General features: G+C 48.5%; 1 protein-coding gene across 5 annotated transcripts in view; it reads left to right on the plus strand.

Moving 5' to 3' along the window:
• Positions 1 to 956: 956 nt before the first annotated feature.
• Positions 957 to 26,357, plus strand: part of LOC8035166 (octopamine receptor beta-2R) — a 469,086-nt gene continuing 443,685 nt past the window's right edge. For 3 of the 5 annotated variants that reach the window (XM_042287386.1, XM_042287387.1, XM_042287388.1), the window contains exon 1: positions 1,293 to 2,430. In XM_042287386.1, the coding sequence (XP_042143320.1) occupies positions 1,341 to 2,430 (1,090 nt within the window). In that variant the 5' untranslated portion in view covers positions 1,293 to 1,340. Of the gene's footprint in view, positions 2,431 to 26,357 lie in introns of all 5 variants that reach the window. The other 2 variants (XM_029985307.4, XM_029985306.4) reach the window with 2 other exon arrangements.

A 26,357-nucleotide genomic window follows, 5' to 3' on the forward strand; every position in this document is an offset into this window, starting at 1 on the left:
TTCAATGTTTGAGGATGCTGTTCGACTTCTTTACTGTTTTTAAAACGTAAGCATATCGCCTCGGTGTTCTTTTCTATCGCTTCACTGTCTTCGAAGTTCAATATGTATATATCGCGTGATTCTTTGAATGTTGCATTGAAGTTGTCTTTCTATATTGTCTTCTTTGTTATCATTTCGAATGTACACGGAATGTGCCTTCGATTATTGTTGATTATTGTGGCCAGCATATTGTGATTGTTAAAGGAATTATCGCTTTTTTACGTGCATTTAGTTTTTTTTTTTTTTTTATTCTGCTACGGGCGCTGCGTCTTGTATCAAATTTTGTAAATATAGTATTGTTCAAAGTTTTTATAGGAGGTATGAACCACTCTACCACTGCAAGCCACTCTCTCAATACACGCGTTAAAGAGGAACAGGACTGTGTATTTTCTTATATTGCCGGGAGTGATCTCTTTTCCCTACTAGGTGTGTTTGTCCATTTATCCTACCTTATGCTTTGTACTATCATAAGTATTTTTTTTTTCTTCAGCGCTGTTTTCGGGTTTTTGTTCTTTTTTTTGTTTGCATTCGTGTTTTATTATGGTTTGTGGTAACGCTCTCCTTTTTATCGAGTGCTCTGCTGTTTCGTTTGTTTGATTGCTACGCCGAGTGATCTGGAAAGGGGTGGAACTGCGGCATCGTCACGCATCTCCATTGCTTTTTTTGCGAAGGCCCCCGAAGAAATGTGCGTTTGTGTATGCTGTCAGTATAAAATATATAATAAGCGCGCTACCCCCTAAGAGGAAAAGAAATTCATAGAATTAGCGCGTTTCGTCCGGTCGCTTCCCAGCTTCAACGAATGAAGCGAAATGCCTCGGATGGACTGCATGGCGGAGAAGTACTGTTTCCGGGCGTGGAATGAGCCGCCAGCTGGTGCTGTGGAGCCGCGGACGGGGCCGACACGCGTGCGGACAGAAGCTGCGGTGAAGTGGCTCGGGGCCATGCGTGGGTCGGCGCGCCTTTCGAACGTCGGCGAGCGCCTGGAGCCGGTGGCGCGCACGAGGGGGAGTTGTCCGGCCGCCTTGAACTTGGCGCAACATTTGCGGAGCCCAGTTGGGTCGCGGGCAACGTAATTAGCCGTCGACGAAGTGGATAAGACTCCCAATCGATGTGCGTGTGCACGGGGGCGCCCCGGCGCGCGCGCGTTGCGCGCACCGGTGGCGGGTTACGGCGGCCGTGCCTAGATGGCGCTGAGAACCCTGACGGTGCGTCCGCGCAGCAGCGCGCCGGTTCTGGCGGCCCAGTCGGCCGGCAGAGGCACCGATGCAGGCGGCCCGGAGGCGGCGGCGAAGAGCAGCAGCATGACGGTGGCGGCGCCGAACGCGAGCCTGGCCAACCTGACCGAGGAGGCCCAGGCTGATGACGAGTCCTGGGAGAGTGTCCTCAAGCTGGTGCTCAAGACGCTGGCCCTGGTCACCATCATCTCGTCGGCCGTGTTCGGCAATCTCCTGGTCGTCACGTCGGTGATCCGGCACCACAAGCTGCGCATCACAACCAACTACTTCATCGTGTCACTGGCGCTGGCCGACACTCTGGTGGCGCTCTTCGCGATGACCTTCAACGCGTCGGTGACCATTTCGGGCCGCTGGCTCTTCAACCAGACTGTGTGCGATTTTTGGAACTCGTGCGACGTGCTGTTCAGCACGGCGTCCATCATGCACCTGTGCTGCATCAGCGTGGACCGCTACTACGCCATTATTAAACCGCTCGAGTACCCAACCAAGATAACGGGCCGGACAGTGGCCATCATGCTGACTTGCGCCTGGGTCAGCTCGGGCCTCATCTCCTTCATACCCATCTTCCTGGGCTGGTACACGACGAACGAGCATCTGGTGTACAAGGTGGAGCACCCGGACGAGTGCATCTTCGTGGTGAACAAGCCGTACGCCATCATTTCGAGCAGCGTGTCCTTCTGGATCCCCTGTTGCATCATGCTGTTCACCTACTGGCGTATCTACGTCGAGGCCACACGCCAGGAGAAGATGCTCTGCAAGTCGCAGATGGGACCCGGCATGCTGTGTCGAAATTCGACCGATCAGAGCATGCCCAACGTGCACGCGCCGCCCCACCGCAACTCGCACGGCGACGACCCGGAGAGCGGACAGTCGACGCCCACCAAGCGGACCATTAACAAAATGAAGCGCGAGCACAAGGCCGCCAAGACGCTGGGCATTATTATGGGCGCCTTCATCCTGTGCTGGCTGCCCTTCTTCCTGTGGTACGTGTCCATCACCATGTGCGGCGATGCCTGCCCCTGCCCGGAGCTGGTGGTGGACCTGCTCTTCTGGATCGGATACCTCAACTCCTCGCTCAACCCGGTCATCTACGCCTACTTCAACCGAGAGTTCCGCCAGGCCTTCAAGGAGACGCTGCAGGCCATCTTCTGCTCATGTAAGGGCGCCCCTTGCTTGCCCGCGCACGGCGATAGCCGCGCCATCCGCTTCAAATGCACCTACCGGTCCACCCAGGACATAGGCCTAGTGGAGAATAAGTACCTTCGAGACTAGCGCCCACTCGACGCCTCGTGGCCCCTTTAGTGGCTGGACCTGGCCTTGCCGAGCCCGCGGGGTCGCCCGCCCGTCGCCCGCTTTATGCACGCCCGCTCGGTCGGGGGTCCGCTGGCTGACGGCCGTCGTCCAGCGGCCCCCAACACCCTTTCAACCCCTTCATCCCGAGCAATCCGGAAAAAAATGGCGCCGATTTGCGGGCCCGTAGTTTTCTTGCAGGGCTCGTTACCCGCGCGCCCGAACTCGCGAGATAGGGAAGCTCCTGCTGCGGCATCGAGAATGTGCGGCCTGCTGCGCGCAACCGGGCTCCCGCGTCGCCTCGTCGCGCGGGCGTCTCATTGGCCCCCAAAAATTTGGGGCGCGCGGAAAAGCGATTCATTAACGCTTCTCGGAGCCGAGACGATATTTCACCAGTGGGCATCGCCAGGCTCCCCGCCACCGAAAACGGGGAGGGGGGGGGGGGGGGGGGGGGGGGGGGGGTTCCAACGCGCAATTGAGCGTCCTCGCTCAGCACAGCTTTTTATAAGGCGTCCATCACACGACTCTTTGAAGGGATCAAGCGGCGCCAGGGGCTGTAGGACAACTAACGACACGCAACGAAAGTCACAAAAAAAAATCAATTTGGGACTATTTTTTGCTTGACCTTTCCCCGGTCGTGGCGCGCGCAATGCAGGTCGCCTTGAAAAGCTATCGAACCGTGTCTCTCCCCGGACAAAAGGCCGCGAACATCGTGCATGTGGCAGGGGGCGCGCGATGTTGGATCTCGGGACCCTTCCTCGGTTGAGAAATCACGCTTTCTTCTCGGAGGGAAACCCATCCGGGATCGTTTAGGCGCGATGACGTCGACGGCTCGTACGATTCCGGAGCGCCTCGACAGTAAGACCTGGGTCGCTAGAACCGCCTGAAAGGAAAATTGCACGGACGGCTGGGTCAAGTCTAATCGCAGCCTAACGTGTGTGCGGCCAAACTTTAGCCGTCAAATGGTTTCCTCCGGGGCTTCCACGCGATCGTGCGTTTTAGCGAAGGCGTACACCGCGCTTTACCAAGCAACGAGGGTCGGACGACGTCGCTCTGGCGGCTCCGCGCTTTGACGACCGGGAAGTCGCGTTCCCAGTTTTCACGCCCGCTTCACGCACGAACCCTTTGCATGGCCGATATTGAAACTGGCCGGAGAGGTGATACATATCGATCTATCGAGGCCCATTCGTGTCAGAGTGTTTTGACATTTCCATGTGGAGTCGCTCGATGTGTCATCCCGCGCTATGCACGCCGAGGCGAAGTGCAAACTTTCGAACGTCGTGGAGGATTGCGCTCCGCCTCGCGTTCTGTTGCTGTTGGGCAGACAAGTGTCTTCGTGGATATTGGCGCCTGAGCTCTTGCTGCTTGTATTTGCTGTGCTTTCTTTCTTCCTTTCTCAAAATCTGAAGCGCCCGAGGTTTACGACATTTTGAGCGTGTCGGTCGAACGGTAAAATAGTGTGACTGGCGATGCCTAAAAGAACGCCGAAAGTTTGGTATGCTGATGATTATGCGAGCAGCTGTCGAGTGCCCTTGGACGTTTGGTGGCTGTGGCCCCTTGCGGAAGGGGAGTCTCTCGTTTTCCTCCACTCTCGGAACTCGTGAGAACATTTGCAGGGGGCTATTCCCAACTATTCCTGGTCAAACGAGCTGAATCAAGCCGCGCTCAAGTTTTCAATGACGGAAATCCAATAAAACGAGTTCGGGAAACGGGAGAAAAATAATATAGGTGAGACAGAGGCACGAGGCGCTCATCCACATGCACTAAGCTAGGAGTAGTTTTCTTTCGTATGTCGTACGCTCGAGCACCGATAGATGTACGAAGGAAGACTACAGAGAGGCCATTTTCTTTTCAAGTTTGTTAGCGCGAGAGAATAGAACAAAATACGTCTCGTATACCTGATACGTATACCGTTTTGTTTTTTTCTCGGATACTTGGGGTGAAAACGCCACAGGTGCATGGACGCGCTCCGGTTCGCTTCAGTATTTGATGCCGATGGTACTGTTTAGTAACCGGGAGTTTGAGCGGGCCACGCCACAGTCTCTTGGATACCAGTGGATTTCTGAGCACACTGGGAAAAGCTTAACAGGTTTAGCGGGAAGCTTTGTGTTTTATTGCACGCTTGGAGTACAAGTGGGTGCAGCCTTAGTCGCTGAAGGGGGCGTAAGGCTGATACCGGTTCGACTTTTGGGAAAGTGTGATTGGCAGCGTGTAGTTTTCACACTGGTTGGACTCTAAAGATGCCGGCTGCCCGAGACATGAGTCGGCGAAACTCGCAAGAAGAGGACGTACGCGAAAACCGTTAAACGGTTGGAAAACGTTTTTCTTTCTTTTTTTCTTTTTTCGTTCTGTGTTTTTGCGGTTTGGGCTCCTCATTCGCTCCTATCTACTCCCGGCTTCATAAGCGTATGACGATACTCTGAAATCGAGGGTCTATTCAAATTTTCTTCTTTCGCTCGTCGTCTTGCTGCTGGTCTCCGTGCACCGTTTATTTGATTGTGCTACTAGTCTATTACTATCGGACCCCGGGGAATTCCACGGAGGAGGCAAAATAAATTATAATAGTAAAACACACACAACGTACGGAGCTAGTTTGTACGAGGGCTTTGTTAAGATGATTAATTATTTTTTGAGAGATAGTGATCATTCGTCCTTCGTATTTGTTTTTATTCTTTAACATTGGATTAACAATACATAGCTGTTGTGGTATGAGCGAAACCGCTGGCCAAAATATTGCATAAAAACACCCGTGTCTCACCGCGATGGCGAGCCACTGAAACTGGCAACGGAAAACCAGGACTAAGCGTTTGATGACAACAGGTCTAGAAATGCGCCTCGGTGAGACGTTAACCTCCCCGAGAGAAACAAACCGTTGTGCCCCATCTGTAGCACTTGAGATGCCAATAGCTTGTTCAAGCCGTCTCCAAGCCAGAACGCGTGCTGGTCTCGAAGCCTGTATGCCGTTCCCGCGGAAATGGCACCCAGAAACGTTAGTGTCCTGTTTCATTCGAGCCTCGGGGGCCCCTTTAGCGGAACGCCGTGTTTGCGCAACAATGTCGCCCCTCTTTAGGGTGCCCCGAGATTCGAGAGTTTTAGCGTACAGGAGCAAACGCAAGCACTGGGCGTTCAGGCGCATACACAGATTTGCATTCGAACGCGTTTGAGTGAGGCCTTCGCGTCGCCGAGAGAGTAGAACCCTGCTCAACTTCCGAAGCGGCTGCGGTTACGCAGCCTTGTGCCGTCCAATCAGAAGCCGAGAAAGAAAAGGTCCGGGGCGAGTGAGGATCCCGCAATTCTCATCCGCACGATTGTTCTTCTCTCCGCGGCCCTTTTGGCCAACTCCACTCTTCTTACGCAGCAAGGCGAACAAGTCCCCATGGGCTGATATTTTGGGAGAGAAGATGGCGGTGCGCAGAAGGCGACTATCCAACTGCTCTATGCGCTACTGACTGGACACCATATTGTTCCCGCCTCCCACTTAGGGTCTGCTCGCAATCTTGATTGGAAGGAATGCGCCACGTTAACGTACATTCCGCCCAATCAAAATTGCTATTTCGGGTAGATGAGAAATAGTTCCGATCACGCGCTCCGAATAGTGCGCTCAAATATATCGCGTCTAGGAGGCGGTAAAGTCACTGGATCTTGGGAAAGTAGCGCCATTGCCTTCCCTAACTGCTAGCCGGGCACAAACGGATACTAACATACAGACGACCCAAACCACGCAAGGCGATTGGCTAATCGGGCTACGTTGCCATGGAAATCGCCATCTTGGTCCATTTAAATCTTCGAAGCTTCCAGGGGGTCGTTCTAAACCAGTTAGCGCCAAGATCACCATGGAGCATCATCGTGCTGGAAGCGTTCCTCTTCAATATAATGGTCTTTGGCACTTGGTATGCGATCAACTTATTAATCAGGCCCATCTCCATGGATCTCTTACAATTATATTGTTCTTCTTGCGCATTTCAAGATGGTAAACTTATTTTTCCGTGCCTCCAAGCACCGACACAGCGTCTGGTGGTGGTATGAACGTGTACGCCTGTTTTGCCTTTGTGTGGTCAGCAAAATCTCGGTACACAAAAAACGACTCAATAACCCGACTCCAGCGAATCTAGATAGGCTCACCAAGAACGGAGGGGTCAAGGAGAAATTGCTCATTTCATGGACCAAGATGGCGACCACACGCGGAGCTTGGCTTTACTTTCCCAGGATCCAGTGACTTTAGGAGGCGGTAGCCCAAGTTCAGGCCAGACCCGTAGACTGGTTGAGCGAGACCAAGAAAAGGCCCTCAACGTCTGCGTCGATGGGACACGAAGCGTGACGTGAGCGCGTGTCGGGCCACCGTCTCCTCGATAAGAAAGCCCAAGTGCTTTGGTCCGTCACTAACGAAGGCCGGCCAGAGATCGGACTTGGCTTGCACTGATTGGACGAGAGTTCCTACCGAACATCGTTCTCTGGCCTTCGTGAAGAAATTCGGATTTCTTATCTACGAGACGCTGTTCGTCGGGCCTCGCCATTTGTCAGGCTCTCACCGCACACTGCAGTCATTGGCTCTTCGAGTGCTCTCACACAGAAATATTGCTCCGTTTTTTTGTTTTTTTCTTTGACACTCTAGTTACTCGAAAAACATCTTCGAGAAAATACACTTTCAAAAAACGTGGCCAATTCCCTTGAAAGCGACACCGTTCTCACGGACAAAGAATGTGGGCGCTGCGAAACAGGGCATGCATTTTCCGGGCCCAGAATCCAGCGGAGAAACGGCACTTTCGGAAACACATTGTAGGCGGCGCTGATATACGCGTGCGAGAAAGCGGACGTCCGATCTTTGAACGGTACTTGAGCGGTGTTTCAAAATGGCGGTGCCTGGGTCTTCGGCTGCTCTGTTTGGTGCCAATCGCTTCATTGGAGCCGTTGCGTCATTCTCTCTGATTTCGCATTAGAAATATGAATAAAAAAATATGTATGAAAATTTGGAACATTTTGAGCGCATTTCGAGGCGAATTTAAAGTTTAAATTGCGTAAAACATAAAAGTGACTATAGCATTGTTTGCACGTACTGGAACTGTCTGCTATCTTCGTTTTACGGCCATGACGGGAACACCAAATGTCCTCTTTGTGCCTTTGTGCTCATAAACTCGGCAGGTCCGTTTTTTTTTTTTTTGGATTTATGGCCAATAAGTTGAACGACGTGGCGACACCAGCATTAAATTCCCCAAGCTAAAGCGTTTGTTGTTGTTGTTTTTTCTCAAGCTCGAACTGACGGTGGTTCGCGGCAACCACCTTTTGCCTGACAGCGCCGCAGATATCCGTTTTGTGTGAAAACGGCGAGATTCGCCACCATCTGGAGAATAAGACTGCTTCCAAATATCCCTGCATGCAACACTGCGCACGTTCCATTCTGGAACCTCGATCTTTGGGAGGGGAGTGACATGATTTTCGATTGCCCCGTAAACGACGTGCAGCACTGCATAAAAATGAGGTGAGCGCTCACTGGCATTGCAACCATTCATCTTCGTGAGCCCCCGTTGAACCAGCGGACCTCCAGCGTGGGGAAAGGTTTAAGCTGAGCGAGGGTTCGGTAGGAGTGCCGCGTCCAATACATCTCTGGCGGCCCATGGCTCCAGAGTGCAGCATGAACCTTCCCGGCTCACGAAGAATTCAGAAGCCCATTGAGGAGAAAAAGGACTGCGGAACGCAAGTTATTCTGCTTCTTGAGCAGGGGTTGCGGTGACGTTAGAACGATGAGCTCCGATTGGCTCCGATTGGAAGGAGGGTAAGTGGACCACAAGGCAGCGCTGCCATATCCTTCCATTAGAGCCAATCAGAGCGCGGCCTTCTGAAATCAGTGCAGCCGCCGCGCAAAAAGCACACCAACTTGAGCTCCGCATACCGGCTCGGTGGACTTCTTCCATATGCCTTCGTAGTCCTGTTTACATGCGCACAAACTATGGCACGTCAATCCATCCCTCCCTCTCTCTCAAAACGTGCCCCAAAGTTTTATCCCTATTTGTGGGCATCATCGCACAGTGTTATAGGTTTTAGGATCTAGATATTAATATCTAAGCACAGCATTTGTTCGTGACGTGATGTCGTCAAGTGATGTTGTCAAGTTGAAACCGAAACAATGGCCAAGGGCTTCCTAAAAATACTTGGCACAGCACTACATGTAGGATTTGTACGATTTTGCGAGAGGTCTTTTGACGATGTGGGATGTTTGTCTGCTGGGCCACGACAAAAAATTTGACCTTTGAGAAAGATTGATGTCTTACGCAGTGATGACATGGAAACGCGCTGTGTCTCGCCGCCGCGCGCAGCGTTTTCAATTTCAAATGTGGAGTGACCACTGCCGATGTTACGAGCTATCCCATGCGAGTCCAGCGATAAGAACGTGCCATGTGACCTCGCGCTCCGCGAGTCCCCAGACCATACCGAAAAGTCGCACGCTCGTCGTCTTGGCTGCGATGGCCGGTAGCGCCCGCCTGGCATCTCGGTCATTTTCTTACGTTCGGTCATTTTCGCTGGGGTTCTCACTGCCTATCGAAGGTAAGGGGTGAGAAACCCGGCGACGCGAAACCACTCCGCCTACATTGGGATGCATTGAAGTCGAAGTGGTTGCGCTGGGTTGACACCATGAGCTGCTGCATCGTTAAGTGGTCCGATAGTTATGCATCGTGTTTCGTGGGGACAAAGTGTCATCGTTTTTCAACTCACCGTTCTTTTATGGGACAGCGGGAACGGTGGATGCCTGCCGTACGGTGCAAGAAATTCGGTCTCCCGATCATGTCTGCCACGTATCGACACGGCTGACATATCCTGCGCTGCTGCTTTCCGCGCTCCTTATTATTTCTTCTGTTAGTAACGCCTACATATGTTAGCGCCGATGGGACGAACTGAAAAAAAAAAGAAAAGAATCCAACATTTTTGGGTATACAGTGCCCATTCAGCTGGACGGATATGGCCTCCAAAGACGTTTCGTCCCCATCGTACGTGTCGGTGATCCTTCCGGACCAGTATGGGTGCAGTCTGAACTTCATGAAGAAATAATCAGACGGTACAAAAAGTGACAAATGTTAATCTAAAGAAAACTACACTGATTCTTGGAATCATTGGGCAATCGGCGCTTAAGTGTTTGCGTGGTGATTTTTTTTTTAATCACCCTTTTTTGGATTTGGAAATTCCCTTTTCTCACATATGGGGTTGCCGGTGGCAGTAGCTCACTGTGAAATAAAACGCCGGGATTGTTTTTCATCGAAGTGATGAAAAATAACTGGTTAGGTCTCAATAAAAAAAAAAAACGTCTAAACATCAAATAAATACATTTTATTATTTAAGTTTATATCCAATATATATATATATATATATATATATATATATATATATATATATATATATATCACTTTGCTAGAAAAAAAGAAGAAACAGTGTAATCTGTCTTTTACCACTCTTTTTGAGCACAGGAAATGGATTCTTCAATTCGCTCAACCACTGAAAACAGTGTAAAAGAAAGATTCACTGTAGATTTAATTATATCGTAAGGTGCAGATAAATTTAAAACTGTTTTCTTGTTATAAACCCCGTCATACAAGAACAGAAAAACCTTGTTGATTTGCTTTGTTTCTCTAGAAAGCTTTATTTGCTGTAATACTTCAGCAAAAAAAAGATATCTCCACAATATATCTCAAAAGTACCAGGAAACAGCTCCTTCCCACCAAATTGTTTCCTATCAGCTTCGTGCACACGGTGCCACTTTTGCCATTGCATCGGAGCCCGAATCCAAAGAAGGTATTCAAGCTCTCGCAGCCGCACAAAAAGGAAAGTGAAAAAAAAAAAAAAAGAACAATATTTAACGACGTAAATGTATGGTCTTCGAACTTGAGCGCAGTTCGAAAGTAGTTTAGCGACCGTGACTTTTTCTTTTGGTTTTAAAGTGTTCAAGATGGTGGCATAATTTTATAAAGAAAACAAAATGGCAAGCTCGTGTAAGACAAAACGTATGTACTTATACTGACCGATATCAGCTGCGCCTTAAATGTAGATTTATATATATATATTTGCCTGTCCCTCTCAGTCCCTCCCTTTCCACCGTGTGTGTGCGCACGCCTACACGTTTTTGTTTGTTTCCTTCGCATTCTGATATGCTTGCATACGTTGCCATGTGCTTAACGAAAGAACGGGAGGACAGCAACAAAGCTCACCTCTCCGATTAGCGCGGAAGTGGACCGAATTGTGCTTGTGTTCAGCACCTTATAATTTTTATTTGCCTGATGTTGTTTTTGTTTGAAAAAGCAACACATTTATATGGAGGGCATTAAATTACAGACCCGCATTAATAAAAAAACGTATTTATGATATTAGCTTTGCGGGTAATTATTTTTGTGCAAAAGGCGTTCTCGTGGAAAGTCACTAGGGTGCAATGGGTGTTGCTTAAATCACGATTTAAAATCATCTCGACTTTTATTCTCAACCCTGAACTTGATCATATCATGGTACGTCAATTTCAGGAATCCAATATTTCGTTGATTTTGCGAAAAAGTGCAGTGGTTGCACCATCTATCAGCGGGAATGTTTCTCGTCGGACTCCAGCCTGCAGTGCGATTGATTCAAGATGAGAAATTTATTCCCTGGGATATATATGATGCGGAGAACAGCTAGATGAGCTTTTTTATGTTTTCCCCAGCCCCAATGCAACGTCACCCTCAACGTATCGGCTGGAAGAACCAAAGTGGCGTCCGTGCGGGCTTCGGCCGCCACAGGTTGCTGAACGCGTTTCACTGTCGAACGCCAGCTCCTCCGCTAGTGTCGCTACGCGCGTTTTTTGTCAAAGCGCCCCCTATAGTTCCCGTGGGGAGTGTACAGCGTATATGAAGGTTAGAGCCCAGGCTATACACCGTTTCAGTGTTGACAAATCCACAGCCCCAGTTTGCGATCCCCACAGTCGAGCAGGTGGATGTTGGTCGCTTCGGAAAGACGCGGAAAGTGGCACCGGCCTCTTTCCTGGAATGGTTCCATGAAAAACTTAGGGAATAGAGGACACCATTTTCACTAGACAGAACGACGGCCGCGCCCGATTCCCCCCTGGTGGAATGGTTTCTCTCTTTTTCTCGTCGTCAGAGCAGGCGAAGGCGAAGCCTCGGAAGGCTGTTGACGGGGTCGACGAAGCGAAGACTTTCACCGTCATTCCGCATATCTTCGTTGTCGACTTTTTCGATGTACTCTCGGCGAGTGTCGTCTATTCCCCTAGTAAAGTATTTGGTTGCATCATCGGTCTTTGTCGAAACGCCGTATTGTTTTTCGCAATAGTTACGCAAACCAGGGCGGTCGTTGATTCCTATTTCGTGGCAACCGTGGATGTGGTCATCTTGCTCAGCCCTCTGATTTTATGGCGTGACCTTGCTATTCCTAATAATATTAATGATAATAGGGAGTTTTAGAATAGCGCACGCTAAAGCTTTGCGCACGCAAAGAATAGCGTCGTCGACACTGCGCATGCTCCGAACGCAAACCAGGTTTTGCGCTTTGCGTGCGCAATTTTAGCGTGCGCTATTTCTCGGAAATAGCGTGCATACGCAAAGAGTCTTTGCGCTTCTCCAAGGAGGATTCGTGATGACAAGTTGGCTAAAGCCAAGACGAGCTGGGTTAAAAAAATGGCGGCTTGCAGGATTATGCTGGCGGCTGCTTTGGCGGCGTCGTGAGTGTAGGGTCGGCGGCATCCTCGCGACTGCGGTTTTCAATACGGGATGACATTGTACTCGGTTTGGCAACGATCACCGGCAACTTGATGCTTGCGACGCGCGAACATTTCTCGGCGAAGGTACGATGTGCGAAGCAACGTTGGTGCGAAGGTCACTACACGAGACCTCTCTTGCCGAGGCGACGCAAGCGGACACGATCGGTCAACCGCTCGCGTCGCATTCTCATGTTTAAACAAATCTAAAATGCTACTCTGGACCAGGAAACTTTTTTTTCTGAAGTTACAGCATTTCGTGTGTGAAATAAAAATTGTTACTGTATCTTGGTGGCGTCGCAAGCGCGAGATGCTTGGGCTTTGGCGTCGCGACGGAGAAACGCTATTCTAAAACTCTCTTGCGTCGCGTGCGCTAATACAAGCGCTAAATTTAGCGCTAGCGTGCGCTAAAATTGCGTACGTTATTCTAAAACTCCCTAATGTATATATCTATATAGCGGGAAGTTCGTCAGTCTCAGTGGGCGTCTGGTGTCTCAGCTTTAGATGAGCGATTTGGCCAGTTCAGTACAAAAGTGCTAGCCTGGGGTCTTTAAGGTACATAACACAGTAGGTATACCCGACCGCACGCCGGTACGCTGCTCATCGAACGTTGCCGCTGTCCCATCAAACAACGCTGAGTTGAAAAAACGATGACACTTTGTCCCCACTTTGTCCCCGTCGCTTTACTCAGAATGCAAGGAGACGCAGGTCCGGACGATTTGCCAGTTATGACTTCCGTGTAACGTCAGTGCACCATGCTGCTTGTCATTCTTACTTGCCAAGAAGAAAAACAAAACCCATCGTAAAAAACAATATATGCTGCAATAGGTGCGAGCTCAGCAGTAGTCCACAAAAATGACAGCTGATGTGATGTTACTCCAATCAGTCGAAAGGCAGCGCTCCTGTTTTTCGGCTTCGATCGTATACTTCGGATGAAATCGAACGTTGATTACAGTTCACGCCCTCGTGTCGAACGTTTCAATGGCCCGTGCAATTTATAAACGCATAAGATGGGTTGCAGCAAACGGCCGAGATGTAATTCAAGCGGACGCCACTATCCCAGAAAGAGCACGTGACTTTTCGGTTTGGCCTTGGAGTCGGCGGAGCGCGATGTCGCGTGGTGCTGGATTAACTGGGATCGAAAGCGAGGCATTTCTGCTCCAGACGTCCCCACTAGTGTGAATCCACACAGCACCGCCTATAGCTTGCTTCAGCATCGTCGACTACGCGTCTTTCAGCGTGGCACAACCTATGATCGGGGCTATGCCAAGGTTGCGGCGGCAATCTCTGAACTTGAGCAAAGAGAGTCAACGTGATTAGGTTAGCTCATTTGTGCAACTTTCGCGGAGGGGAGTGTTCGCGTCTCCAGCTCGTCTTCTCGCGGCGGAAGCGCTCTAGTGAGGGTCGTCCGGTTCTCTTGCTCGGCGGCGGAGCTGCTCACGAGTAGGGCTCGCCAGATGGCATTTCGGAATGCGAAGAGCAGTCTTCACTGTCCCAACGAGTGCTGCAGCCGGGGTGCGATGGAACCGTACGTAGTGCGTAGAGCGCTGCGCGTTTTCGTTCTCCGCATGCGCGTCGTCGCCTATCCAAGACTGCCGTTTTGGGCTCCGCGCACGCGCAGGGGGAAACACGCAACGCTAACGCAAACACGCAGGGCTTGCGTTCGCTCGTATACGCAATAATAAAACTCTCTACTGTTCCACCGGTTTCCAGCGAAACGCGCTCCAGTGAGCAGACGTGCAAGCGGGTTCCTTTTAACTCGAAAGGCTGGGATCCGCAAAACGACGGCGCCTAAAAATTAAAGAAATTAAACGTGCTGCCAAGTTTTGCAATTAAAAGAAACAAAAACGGAAGCTGTTTTTTTTATTTCATTTTTTTAATTAGGGGCTCTCATTCCGGAAGGATTGGCGGAAGACTTTGGAAGTTTGGCCGTCTGTCAAAAGTCGCCAATTTGATAGCGCCATATGCTTTACCCACAATTAATGTAATCTCTCATGCATTTCTCCGATAAGCTAGAACCCTTTCTTTGATTTTAGACTATTTTTATTTTATTACTTGTTAATTAACAATGCTCCAATTGGCACCAGCGATGATAATTTGAGCAATTTTGATTTGCATACTTGCTCGCGATTTCGAAATGAGATCATAAGTAACAAAATATATTAAAGCTTGAAACTTTTGTGCTAAATATATTAGTTATTAATACAAATTATGGCAGTGTAGGCCTCCAATGAACGCCACGATCACGAAAATACGCCGTTTAACCATAATAGTTATTCCGGAAAGACTTCACTTTGTGTACTTCATGACATATGAAAAACTCTCCCATCGTTATCAAGAGAGACAAACAGTCAATCACTAGCTGTAATCTAAAGTCCTATGCCTCACGTGTTGCTTTATAAGAACACACACTTCTGCTCTCTGACTCGGATTCTGTCTTTGGGTTTTTGTACTTAGAACAGCATTCCTTAATTTATACGTTTTGTGAACATATCATAAGTTCATCACTCTTGGCGATAGTTCGTAAAATATGCATCGGTTATCTTATTCTTGTTCTGGGAATAATTTTAAAGCAATTATTCGTATCAATACCCCAAAACCGATTAAACAGTTGATTATTTCACATGACAATTGTCTGAGCGAGAAAAGGCAGACACACAAATATAAGCACTGACTTTTTCCAACAACTACAAAATTCTATGTTTCCTCTAAAGTGCATCAGAGACCCTGTCTTGAAAGGGATACCGAACTCGAAAATGTTTCCAAGTGCAGGGATCGTACGTGTATGTCAAAACAACTGCTGTAGCCAACAACTGCTGTAGCTCAGTAATTACGCTGTGATACACATGTTGACTTATGAAAGAATCCGAAATTAACCACCTATTGAAATTATACATCAAAAAATATTTTGGTTTCCGTTCCAGAATTCCTTCCCTTGTTTGGAAAGAAATAAACAAACTGAACTGAATCTAAGCGTGCCTCCTGGCGTAACTATTACGCTGAGCACCGATTATGTTTTCTGGATAAAGGGGTGCCCATAATACACTAGCTTCCTCTTATAAACAGGAATCATTTCTGTCTCTCAGTGAAGGCAGCACACTAGACCGGCGCAGCAGATGATATACCGCCATGCACCTCTGACCCTTACTATAACCGCCATTTCGGATGACAAGTGGCGCCACCTATAGTGAATTGGAGTCGCCAATGCTCCTCAAGCCCGCCACCCGTAAAAACCCTCGATAAAATTCACCCTTCGAGTTTCTTGCCATGTAACCACCAAGCATAATTTTGCGGAGAAGACACTTGGTCACGAGCGGGAGCTCCGCCGCATTTCACTTCCCGTAGGTCATGAAAAAAATCTCGAAGAATGAAGCCGGGCTCAGAATGCAGTTCGGAGACAGCTCTTAGTTTCTTCAAAACGCCGTGTCCTGTTTTTTTTTTGCAAATTTTTTAGGCGTTTTTTTTTTTGTTTTTTTGTTTTGTTTTGGAGATTTGTTTTTTGGAATGCCAAGAATGGAGGCCCGTTTCTTCGAGAGAGCGACAGGCCAGCAGCAGCTGTCCTGTCGCTCTCTCGTCGACGGCATTGTGACGACCTACGTGCGCGATGCGCACAACCCAGCGAATTTGCAACAGGGAAGAGAGCGATCTGACTAAGCGTTCCACGCATGCGTTCCGTGGCTGTAGTTCATAGGAGGCAGGCGCCAGTTGACGAGGCAGCTTGTGCCGCTTTGTGTTCTGCTGGTGCTCGGTGGGGTTATTGTTCGTGCAGAAAGACTTCCTACGATGCATGGTGGCAGAGGCGGCCTAATGAAACTGCCTGATATCGGTCGATTAAGAGAGCATGGTCAGCTCGCAGACGACGCGCCCAGATTAACACACGCACACATACATTCACACAAGAAAAAGAAAAACGGCGCTGAGGAAGGCTGCGAAGGCAAGACGCAGTCTCAGCCAGCAAACTCGGCTGGATGCGGAAATTTTTTTTTACTATTCTAAGGACTGCAGCTCGCGAGTGTCATCAACGCGCGCGGCCTCACGATATCCCATTGCCGAGCCGCGGCACTTGCAACACTCCCCGGTGCCTGGTTTCCGCTTCAGTCCGGACGCAGGCGACGCTCCGAGCTGATGGGGGACCAATCAGACAGCTTGAAAAGAGCAGCCTCATGGTGTTCTTCATGTTCTCTCATCGCTGATCAGAGAATCCCTAGCCCAGTGATGGGCGCTTTTGACGATGCTTGTTTGGTCCCATGAGCTCGCAGCGTCGGCTGCTTCCGGACTTGTGAAGCCAAGTATCGTCCAACGCAGCGTTTGTAAACAAGCCCGCGTCTGCCCCCACCGGGTGTGGGCATTGCGCTTGCGTACAAAGCAGACTCCGGTGAGGCGAAGCGCATGCGCAGGGCCCAGAGCAGCGCCAGCGCAGGGGCGTGACGTCAGAGATTTGAGGTACACTGCACTAGCCTCATTGAGTGCATCGCGGCCCTTTGCTTGCAAGGGCTGCGCGAGGCACGCGCCTCGTGCCATTGGCGCATTTCACGCTACTTTGAAGGCAAACCGGGGTTTAGTCACCCGTCGTTCGAAGCGCCAGAGAGGGGCTGCTTTTCACAAATGCATTCTTCAGAGATGGTATCATGAAGCGCCATCTGGAGGCCCTTCTTCAAAAGTAGTGTAACATGCAGTCACCATGCACAGCAGCCGTCCCCCACAAAAACGCGCGACGAATGACGGGACGTGGCCTTGGAGGAGGAGGCGTTGCTCGTGAAGTCTATGAACAGTTCGCTGAGTTGACCTAAAGAGGTTGGCGAGAATTTGGGCGACATTTCCACTTCATCCAAAACTACGAGGAGCGCACCATTTGGCCGTCTACGTCACAGATTCGTTTGGGAAGATTGAAATACAGCCTTTTAAGAATAGATCTGAAAACGCTCCCTTCTCCAACTTAAATGTGTAGCGACAATTCCTATCATTTCCGGTCGTTTTCAACAGTAAACAAAGCAGAAGAAAAACTCTCAATGCTCGGGTTGTCAGTCCGGGCGCAGTTAGTGTTTTACGAGCCGGAAGGACCAGTGTCTATACGATGTTCGTCATATTTCTGTGCGTGTTGTATCCCCGCTACCCTGTACAGGGACAGCCCAACTGACTGCGCGTTTCGTATGTATGCTGGTGGTTGTATGTGTCCCTGCCTTCGACTGCGCTCAGTCATGCTACGAAACATAGTATAGCTGCAGAGCGACCTGCAGCACAGGGGAAGAACAATGAGGTCTAGGAACAAGGCTATAGAGTGTGGGTCGAAATTCCACTCGGGCTTCGCGCATCTCCCGGCGCGGCGCTGTCATGTTTGGGGCCCATAGCTTTAGAAACGTGTGCGCGAATAAGAACGGCTCGTCGGGGGGAGCTCCTGTCATGCTTCAACATCTCACGGCGAAACTTTACCCCCTTCCCTCTTCTCTCACCGTGACCTGCAGCAAAACAGCTTAGCTGTTCTGCCGCCAAAAGGACGGCGGTAGGCAAGAGCCACTGATGACGTCAGCAGGCGGAGATGGCGGGGGTAGACACAGCAGACGCTCTGCCATCGTTTGAATCAACGCTGTAGTTAGGTTCGATGGCGCTCTTTCACGCACGGATGCACTGGAGGGTCGGCTATTTTCCCGGAAGTACACACGATGCACGCGCTGTGCACGTCGTCGAGATCTACGACGGTAGGACAAGGTAGTCAGAATGTGGAAACCTTGGCGACGTTGTCCACGTTGGGAAATTATTGTCAACACAGCCCACGGTAGATATTTACTTACTTTGCCCGAGTGTTTCTCGGGAAATCCGGGGCTGGCACGGTCCCTGCAGACATTCAGAAGGAAGAGCCCACTCGCTTATAAGATTTTATCTTCTCAGAGATGAAACAAAAGCAGTTTCATTTCGCCCACTTAAGGTATTCGAGGTTTTATGTGCGAGTTTCCGATTCCGTATATATAGCACTCTCGCGGGCACGTGCGACAGCCCGAAAATGGTCGAGAACGAAAGCTGACGACGCGTAAGGTTTGCCCATTGACTTGGTTTGATTCCGCGCTCTTCGAGTATGATGAATTGTCAAGATCTTCTTTATCGATAAAAAGAAAAATGAATGAAAAAAGGAGCTGTGTTTTTGCGGTGCTCCAGACTGGAAGGGCCATATAGGGTTGATTGAATTGATCTAAACATGGTATCCTCCAGGCACGTAGTCAAGATTTTGTTACGGGGGGGGGGGGGGGGGGGGGGGGGGGGGGCGGGGGCGGGGCGGCGGCGCCCATGACAAAATGCTGTATGAGGGGGAGGGGGGAGAGGACGTCCCAGCAAAATGTAAGATTTCGGGGGGGGGAAGGGCCATGGGCACCCCCTTGGCAACGTGCCTGGTTTCCTCCCTCATCGCTTGGTGGTAGCAGAACGAAGCCAACCTGCTCCTCTGTTCATGGCCTATCTTTTCCGGCGTCTCTTTGGCACAACGAAAACGCCGAGTCCATGGGCGGGTCGCGGCTTCTGTTCAGCGATGTCTTCTTCAGACGCTCCTTTTTCTTGTGATGCGGGAATACAATCGGTGGACGGATTTGTTCATTCCGAAAGCCTTGATTGGCCATAAGATCAACTTGGCCTCGTAGATGAAATCTAAGAGGCTGGTTCAGAGCTCATCTTTTGTCGTCCTGGGATCCAGGACGGTGAGTTCGCCCTTCCGGGGAGCCGATGTTTGGGAGCGGTGCTTCATCTTGACTTTATAAGGTGCACTCCCACAAAATGTCTCGAGAATCGGCCTTTTTATTCCCATGGTGCATCTCGAGCAGGTTCCAGACTTGTTTCTGTTACTCCACGATGCGTCGAGTGCAGGCGCGGAGATGGTTGGGAAAACATTGGCCCGTAGGCCTCTTGGAAGTGGTGCATCCGTATGTGATTCATCCTGGATCCTTTTTTCGTCGTATTTTTGAGGCCCGTGGCCGGCCGTTCCCTGATCGATGTCGGGGCGTAGTCATGGTTCTATGTGGAGGGATGGGAGCATTCTCGGGGAGAAAGGGACGCGCGAGCGAAGCTGTGTGAAGTTTTTTTTTTTTTTTTTCTTCTCACCTTCCGATTGTATACTGCTGGCAAAATAAAGGCATTTATCATTATATTATTCATTGCCCGGATGCCTGCGTGCGCTGGGATCAAAGAGAATTCGACGACCGTTCACTTCTGCAAGATTCAGGACGCTTCTCAGTTGCCCGATCTGCGTTTGTTTCCTGCATTCCTGTTTGCCCCGGGAGGACTCGGCACTCGCGAGACAGCGGGATTTCTGAGTTGAGGGCGGTTTTTCGAGGGCGGGTTGAATCGGCGCAAGTTCGCCCCGTACGGTGGAGGTGTGCGTGTGGTGGGAGTCAAGTCGTGGCCGAGGAGCCGAGACCCGGAGACCGCCGCGGTCTTGGAGGAACCGGAGAGTCCTGTGCGTCCGGGTCGGAGGAAGGGGCCATGTTGTGACTGGGAGCTCATTCAGTGACCCGCCAGTTTTGTAAAGCATCGAGCTTCTCTATAAGACCTTCTAGACCAAACTTGTAACCTCCGTTTTGTGATTCGTTGTTTTTCCGTTTTCCTGTCCTCGCCAGCGAAATCAGAGCGCTCCCACGAAGTCGTCACCCCTGCAGGCAGGGGGACACGAAGTATCGTGTGCTTGAAAACCACATGGTCTGGCATCTCGTTAGGACTGAGGCATACCGCACATGTGTGTCTATGTCTTCAAATGTAGCCCTATAGGCCATTGTCTTGAACAGTCCCGCTCATGCCTCAGGCAGCGAAACGCTTCCCTGTAAATAATCAAACAATTGCTTTTTTTCTTTTTTTTGCATGGCCTGTTTTTACATTGCTCAAGCTAATTGCTCTTGCATTCTTGCTGCCCACGTTTTCCTTTCTGCTTCTTTTACTCTTTTTTTTTTTTAAACTAATATGCTCAATCCCATCACTAGTGTGTAGGAATTTAAATCTAAGCTTTCAAGTTGGGTACGCTCATCTAATATTTAAGGTTCTTTTTTTTTGTAAATAATTGCGTGTGTAGTTTTTATTTTCACCCCGTATCCTCCATTTTAAGTTAGACCTTTGTTCAAATTTCAATTTACGAATTGCCTCTCTGCTCTCAAAGAACGACTAGCAAATGCCCCGCTCTTTTTGATACATTTCCAATCCTGGTCGAACATCTGACTTTTTGCAAACTCCCCCATCGCAAAAAAAAAAAAAAAAAAAAAAAAAGAATTCTGGCATTATTATTATTTTCTTTTTGTATACCCGCGACGCCTTCATATCTATATTATAATTCCACAGTGCCTCTAGTTTCATAAGTGCCAAATTGATTTTCTCCCTTCTAGCTATATTTACTTTATCTTTCCTCTAGATATTTGCTTCACTCACTGATCTATACTTTCAGATGTTTGTATTTTTCTGCGTTGTTGATTATCATGTATTTTTCAGAGATTTTTTTTTTTTTTTTTTTTGTCGTGTAACAAGACAATACTCATCGTCACTGGTCTAACTCAGGCTCAGGATGATTTCTCAGGGAGCTACAGAAACAAATGAATTTAATATTGCATTTCAGAGAATAAAAGAAAACAAAAACGAGGCTGTTTTTGCGATGCTTAGTTTGAAATTACGTAGAAATGCAGGAGCATTTCGACGGCTCTTTTTTTTTTGAGATATTAAATATTGTTGGCATTGAATATCACATTAAAAAAAAAGAGTAAAAAGAAGGAGGTGGACACGTAAGTGGCCTCGTTTTCGTTGTCGGCTCATCTGTCTTTGAAACTATAGAGTCCCGTCCGTGAAAGCAGGCAATGATCGAGTGTGTCTCCATGTAGGGCATAGGCGTTATCGGGGCACTCTGTGTGGCAGGCACGACAGCATGAGCGTCGACTTGACTGCGACATTGGGGGTCAAGGTGTGGTCAGCGAGTCCGTGTGAAACTCTAGGCGATCGATGTCGTCGCGTCTGCGAGCGCATGCAAGGTCAGCTGCGCTGTGTTGGGGCGGAGGAAATTGCTTTCGACCCGCTTTCGCATGTTCACGTTCGCTCCCCCTCTCCCTCCCGCAGGATCACGAAATCTGCGGATCGCCGCACTTGGTTTTCTATATTTTCCGCCGAGGATCGGGCGACGCTTATGTGTCTAGCTTATCGATCTTGGCCCCGTAATGGGCCAAACTTTCAGGCTAATCTATGGGAAGTGCGAGCAAAGGGGGCACAGGCTGGAGCGCGCTTCCTTGGTTCGCACTAACTGCATGGAGTGCGCGCGAACGGTTCTATCCTGAATCTGGGGCGGCCAAAAACACGACAATGCGGGCGAAATGGAAGGCTTCCGGTAGCCACCTGGGTTGCCTATTGTATCCCTCAAGCAGGCGAGCGAACAAAGGACAACACGTACCATTTCAGTCTTGGCAATTGCGATACTTGACGTCGCCAAGGTGAGGGGACATGTTCTGGCAGCTGTTCCCCAGTCTGCGTTTTTCCTTAACGATATTCGGTGGCCCAATGAGGGAAAAGATGCATCAAGATTTACGTTGTGCGGAGCGCGTTAAAAAATAAAAGTAAGGAAGAAACAAAAAACAAAAGAAAAAAACGAAACTAACCATAAACAACGTTTCCCCGTCGTGCAAAAGGAACACTGTGTTATTTCTGCAAGTTGGCGGAAGAAAGCAATAATAACCGTCACCAGAATGAGGTGGCATCCTTTGCATTTCTCGCTACTTTTTTGTCGTTTGTTTTCTCTGGTAATCTTCAGAATTTATTTTTTTTTTTTTCGGTAGAGAAGTGAATACAGTCCTTCCCAAATTGCAACCCCCCCTTACGATAAAGCTGAATATTCTGCGCGACTACGCACGCAAAGGACATAATATACCTTATTCAGATTTGCGCGCCATCTGTCTGATGTTGCACCAACCTTCTTACATAGCCTCAAAGATGGCGACCCATGTTTGAGGTTTACAAGCAGAGCGCTGCTATGGGAAAGCTAGGCCGCACTGTACTGCCGTGTCTCGCGGCGTAATCGACGGAGAAATAAGAAGCCAACACAAGTAAATGTACGGAATGCGTTTGGTTTTATTTATTCGCCATGTCAAGTTGTTTTTTTACGGCGAATCTAGGAATAAGCTTTGCGTTTTACGAGGACTATCCGAGTGCCCAAATGGCGGGGCTTGCGAGCTGCCTGCTTCTGTACTGCCTGCTCTGTCAAATTCCCTTCATATACACACCCTTCGAATGTTTAGAAATCCACAGCGTCAGATCTCTACAGCCCAGCACGCGTGCCTTCGTCCCTGTGCAAATCGAGCGATGCATGCGCCATTCGCGCCAACGCTGAACAGAAAGCCTGCCAGAATCTCCCCTTTTTTTTTTTTTGTTGAAAGGAAGATATGAAAGATTACCATTACTGTTTTAATAACTAGTTAAAGGGGTGATGCCAAGTTATTAAGATGGATTTTTTTTTTTTCATTTTTAAACGAACTTATTGGCACACAGTGGGGCCCAAGTATTCGCAACTGCAGCGTCCAATAGGGAAGGCCACTGCCGGGAAAATATGGCGGCCTAAGACAGGTCGTGCCGTGTGCCAGCTCAACGCACAATGCTGGGGCATCAGCAGTGTTGTACTCGTTCCTCAAAAATAGGAACGAAAGTTTGTTCCTCGTTCCTTCTAATTTTTGGAACGCGTTCCCGTTACACGTTCCTTATGTGAAAAAGGAACCCGTTGCCGTTACAGTTAGAAAAATGGAACGTATCGTTACATATACGTTACATTTCCATTTTGATGATTACCATATTTATTAAGATAGATCAAAGTTTTTTTTTAATCTATTCCATCAAATGGCAACATACGAATCTGAATCCCGTTTTGGAAGGGCACGAGTAGAAGAAAGCACGCGAAGCAGGGTTTCCATTGTTGACGTATTCAGTTTTGAAAATCTTTTAACCAGATTCATATATTTGGTGGGCGAAGTCAGACGAGCAAAATATACTGTTACCCCACATTGCGCGAACGTTCTACAACATCAGAGGTTTTCATCTAACAAAGTCCCTTGTTAACTTAACAACAGTTGCTTCTCGATATTGATGTCCTCAAAACGATCAAGTGAAGAAGGGGGTAGGACTTTTGGAAGATTAGTCTTGAAAACTACTAGTCCTTCTTCATGAAGGTTGGATTAGTTTTTCGGTTTGAAGTTGGGGGACTAGGGAAAAAGGATTAAAGATTAATTTTTTGTGTACCTTTAAAGTGACCAATGTTCGGGATATAAGGGTGCATTCGATGTCTGGTAACATGTTCTTTTGTTGTAACTCTAGGTCTCTGTGAAAGTTCAGTGATGGCTACACTCTAAAAAAAGAGGGTGCGTCTAATTTCACGCACAACACTCGGAGAGCCAATCACCGCAACTTACGGAGGCAGCTCAGCGAATGACAATGCCTAAACATATGTTTAGACCCAAAAATGCAGTCTGGGTTGTGACATTAAGTGATGCAAAACGTAACGTATGCATTGCTTAATGTCACAACTCGGACTGCGTTTTTTGGTCTAAACATATGTTTCGGCATTGTCATTCGCTGAGCTGCCTCCGTAAGTTGCGGTGATTGGCTCTACGAGTGTTGTACGGGAAAGCAGACGCACAGGCCTTTTTTTTTAGAGTGTATAGTCGGCCTTATATTTCTAGGTGTATGAGAATTAGTGGAAGCAAAGAAATCAGCCGAGTTTGCCACGTCCCTCTTTCTGCGTCTTTTCTTTTGACTAAAAGTTTTGCTTTTTGTACCGCAGTCTTGGGCACTTGAAAAAGAAACATTGTCCACTAGCTTTACTGCACCATGCAGTCTGTTACTAAACGTGGACCACACAAAAGACACCCTAAGATAATTAACCAAGAAGTTGACGAGATTTTGCTCTTCGTAGAGATATTGTTTTTATACTTCTAAAATTTCCCGCTTGGAAATTAAAAAAAAAAAAAAAATACCCCACTGGACGAAAAAAGAAACGCCGTTCCTTTTCCGTTCCAGTAAAAATGTAACGAGTTCTCGTTCCAGTTCCACCTATGCAAAATGGGACGTCGGCGTTCCTCCGTTCCTCCTGAAAGGAACGCGTTCCAGGAACGTCGTTCCTTGGAGCGCCGTTCCGTACAACACTGGGCAACAGCAAGCGAGCATTGGAGTCCAAATGCTTTGCAGCTCTTTTTCTCGTCCATGTTTCGAAGCTGCGCCGATGTGTTGGCGTAAGCGAGCTTCTAAAGGCTTTCAGGAAGGGACTGTCCTTCCAGGCCTCTGATTAACAACGCGGAATGTCTGCTGGTTCAAGCGGTTGCGTTGCGTGCAGAGCAACCTGGGAAAAAGCTGGTACTACAGTTACGACAGAGTCAACGGGAGAACTGTTGAACCACCGACAACATGGAATCACGGGAACTACAAGAGACGAGCAGAAATCGTGAAGGGAACTGTTCCGGCCAGTTCAGTGTATTTCCGCTATAGGTGCCGTCCGTTTTGCTCAAGTCGCGAATACTGGCCTCCACACCTCTGACCAAAAAACTCCTTTGTTGCGGTGTAACTTGAAGGGAGCGTTTTCTTGAAATCCCACCGTCGCAAAAAACTTCACGTTGTAGTTCAAAGATCGCAGTGTTGGCATTGCCTAACGTTATTTGGTTAGCTCAGTTACGGAACTGCTCATAGACGCCGCCTGCACAAGCAGTGTCCCTCCTCTCTCACCACGGCTCGAGCCAACACCTCCTAGAAGACAAGGCCGTAGCGCTCTTCTCGTGACGTCGCAAAGGAAGGCCATCGGGGGCGCGCGTCGAAGCAAAGGCAACGCGCGTGAATCGACCGTCGTAACGCGTTTTTAGTCACATACGCGTGTCATATTAGCTAAAATGAAAGCTGCACATAGCAACGGGTCTAGAAAACATTTTATTACACGAGCAAAATATTACACCGCTAAATAAACGGTACGAAATGGCACGAGGTATGCGTATAAGACGCCTATAAAAAAATGTGATTGTTTTAAGTCGAAAACATTGAGTCATGCAATTATTGTTGTAGGAATACATATTTTATACAGAAATACTTCGACAAAATGGCGAGACACGCAGTGATTTGGAAACAGCAAAACAGAACAGTTCAAAATCAGGTAGACGTAGTCAACGCGGACAAGGCAAGACAAGTGTTTCTCACGATCATGTAAGCGACGTTATCGCGTGCAGTCACTGAATTGTTGCATCATACCCCGGCCACATGGCAAAATTAATGTAATTTCGATCGAATGACATTATGGGGTCGACAAATCCGCTTGCGGCGCTCGTATAATCACTCAAGACCGCGAGCTGATTAAATCCTATATGACTGAATGAAAATAAATTAACTTTTCCGTGTGGCAGGGGTACTAAACGTACTACTTAGTCTAGTAATTTACCTCTCCCTATGGGCTCGAGCTGCCTTAGAACAAAACATAACTTATTTTGTATATAATAATACTATTACCTTAATAGTTAAGATTCTAGTATAAACGCGGTAAAGGCAATACAATAACCTTAGTATAAATAAACACAGAACCACAAACAACGCACTTTCAATAATCACACAAACTTGTTTTTCACCTTCCAGTGAAAACTACATTACCGCGCATATTTACAAATGTCGACGCAATTGCATACGGATAACGACAAAGAACAAAATTGCAATCTATCATGCGATTAAAAGAAACGAATGCAGCATTTTACTTGCGTCCTACATGACCAAGAAAGCCCGTAAATAAGTTGTTTCTCACCTGTCGATCCTATCCATAGTCCCACAATATCCGTGACGAACACATTTGAACACGAACTCCAAGAAGCCTCTCTGTGTCGAGAGAGAGGTCTATCTATTAATCGACCAGAGTCTTCGTTGGCTAGTTGTCACACGTCACTCAAACCGTAGCAGGACTTGTTTCACGAATCCACGTAAATTCCGTAGTATCCAAGCGAACAAAAAAAAAAAAGAACTACCCGAGACTACGGTGATGGCAGAAATACTACGGGAAACAAGTCTCAAAAGTACCACACACGAGAGCAGCGGCGACGAAAGGCTTAACGTTGTCGACC

The sequence above is a fragment of the Ixodes scapularis genome, unplaced genomic scaffold, assembly GCF_016920785.2.
Source record: "Ixodes scapularis isolate PalLabHiFi unplaced genomic scaffold, ASM1692078v2 PGA_scaffold9__187_contigs__length_104089568, whole genome shotgun sequence".
NCBI classification, from domain to species: Eukaryota; Metazoa; Arthropoda; class Arachnida; order Ixodida; family Ixodidae; genus Ixodes; species Ixodes scapularis.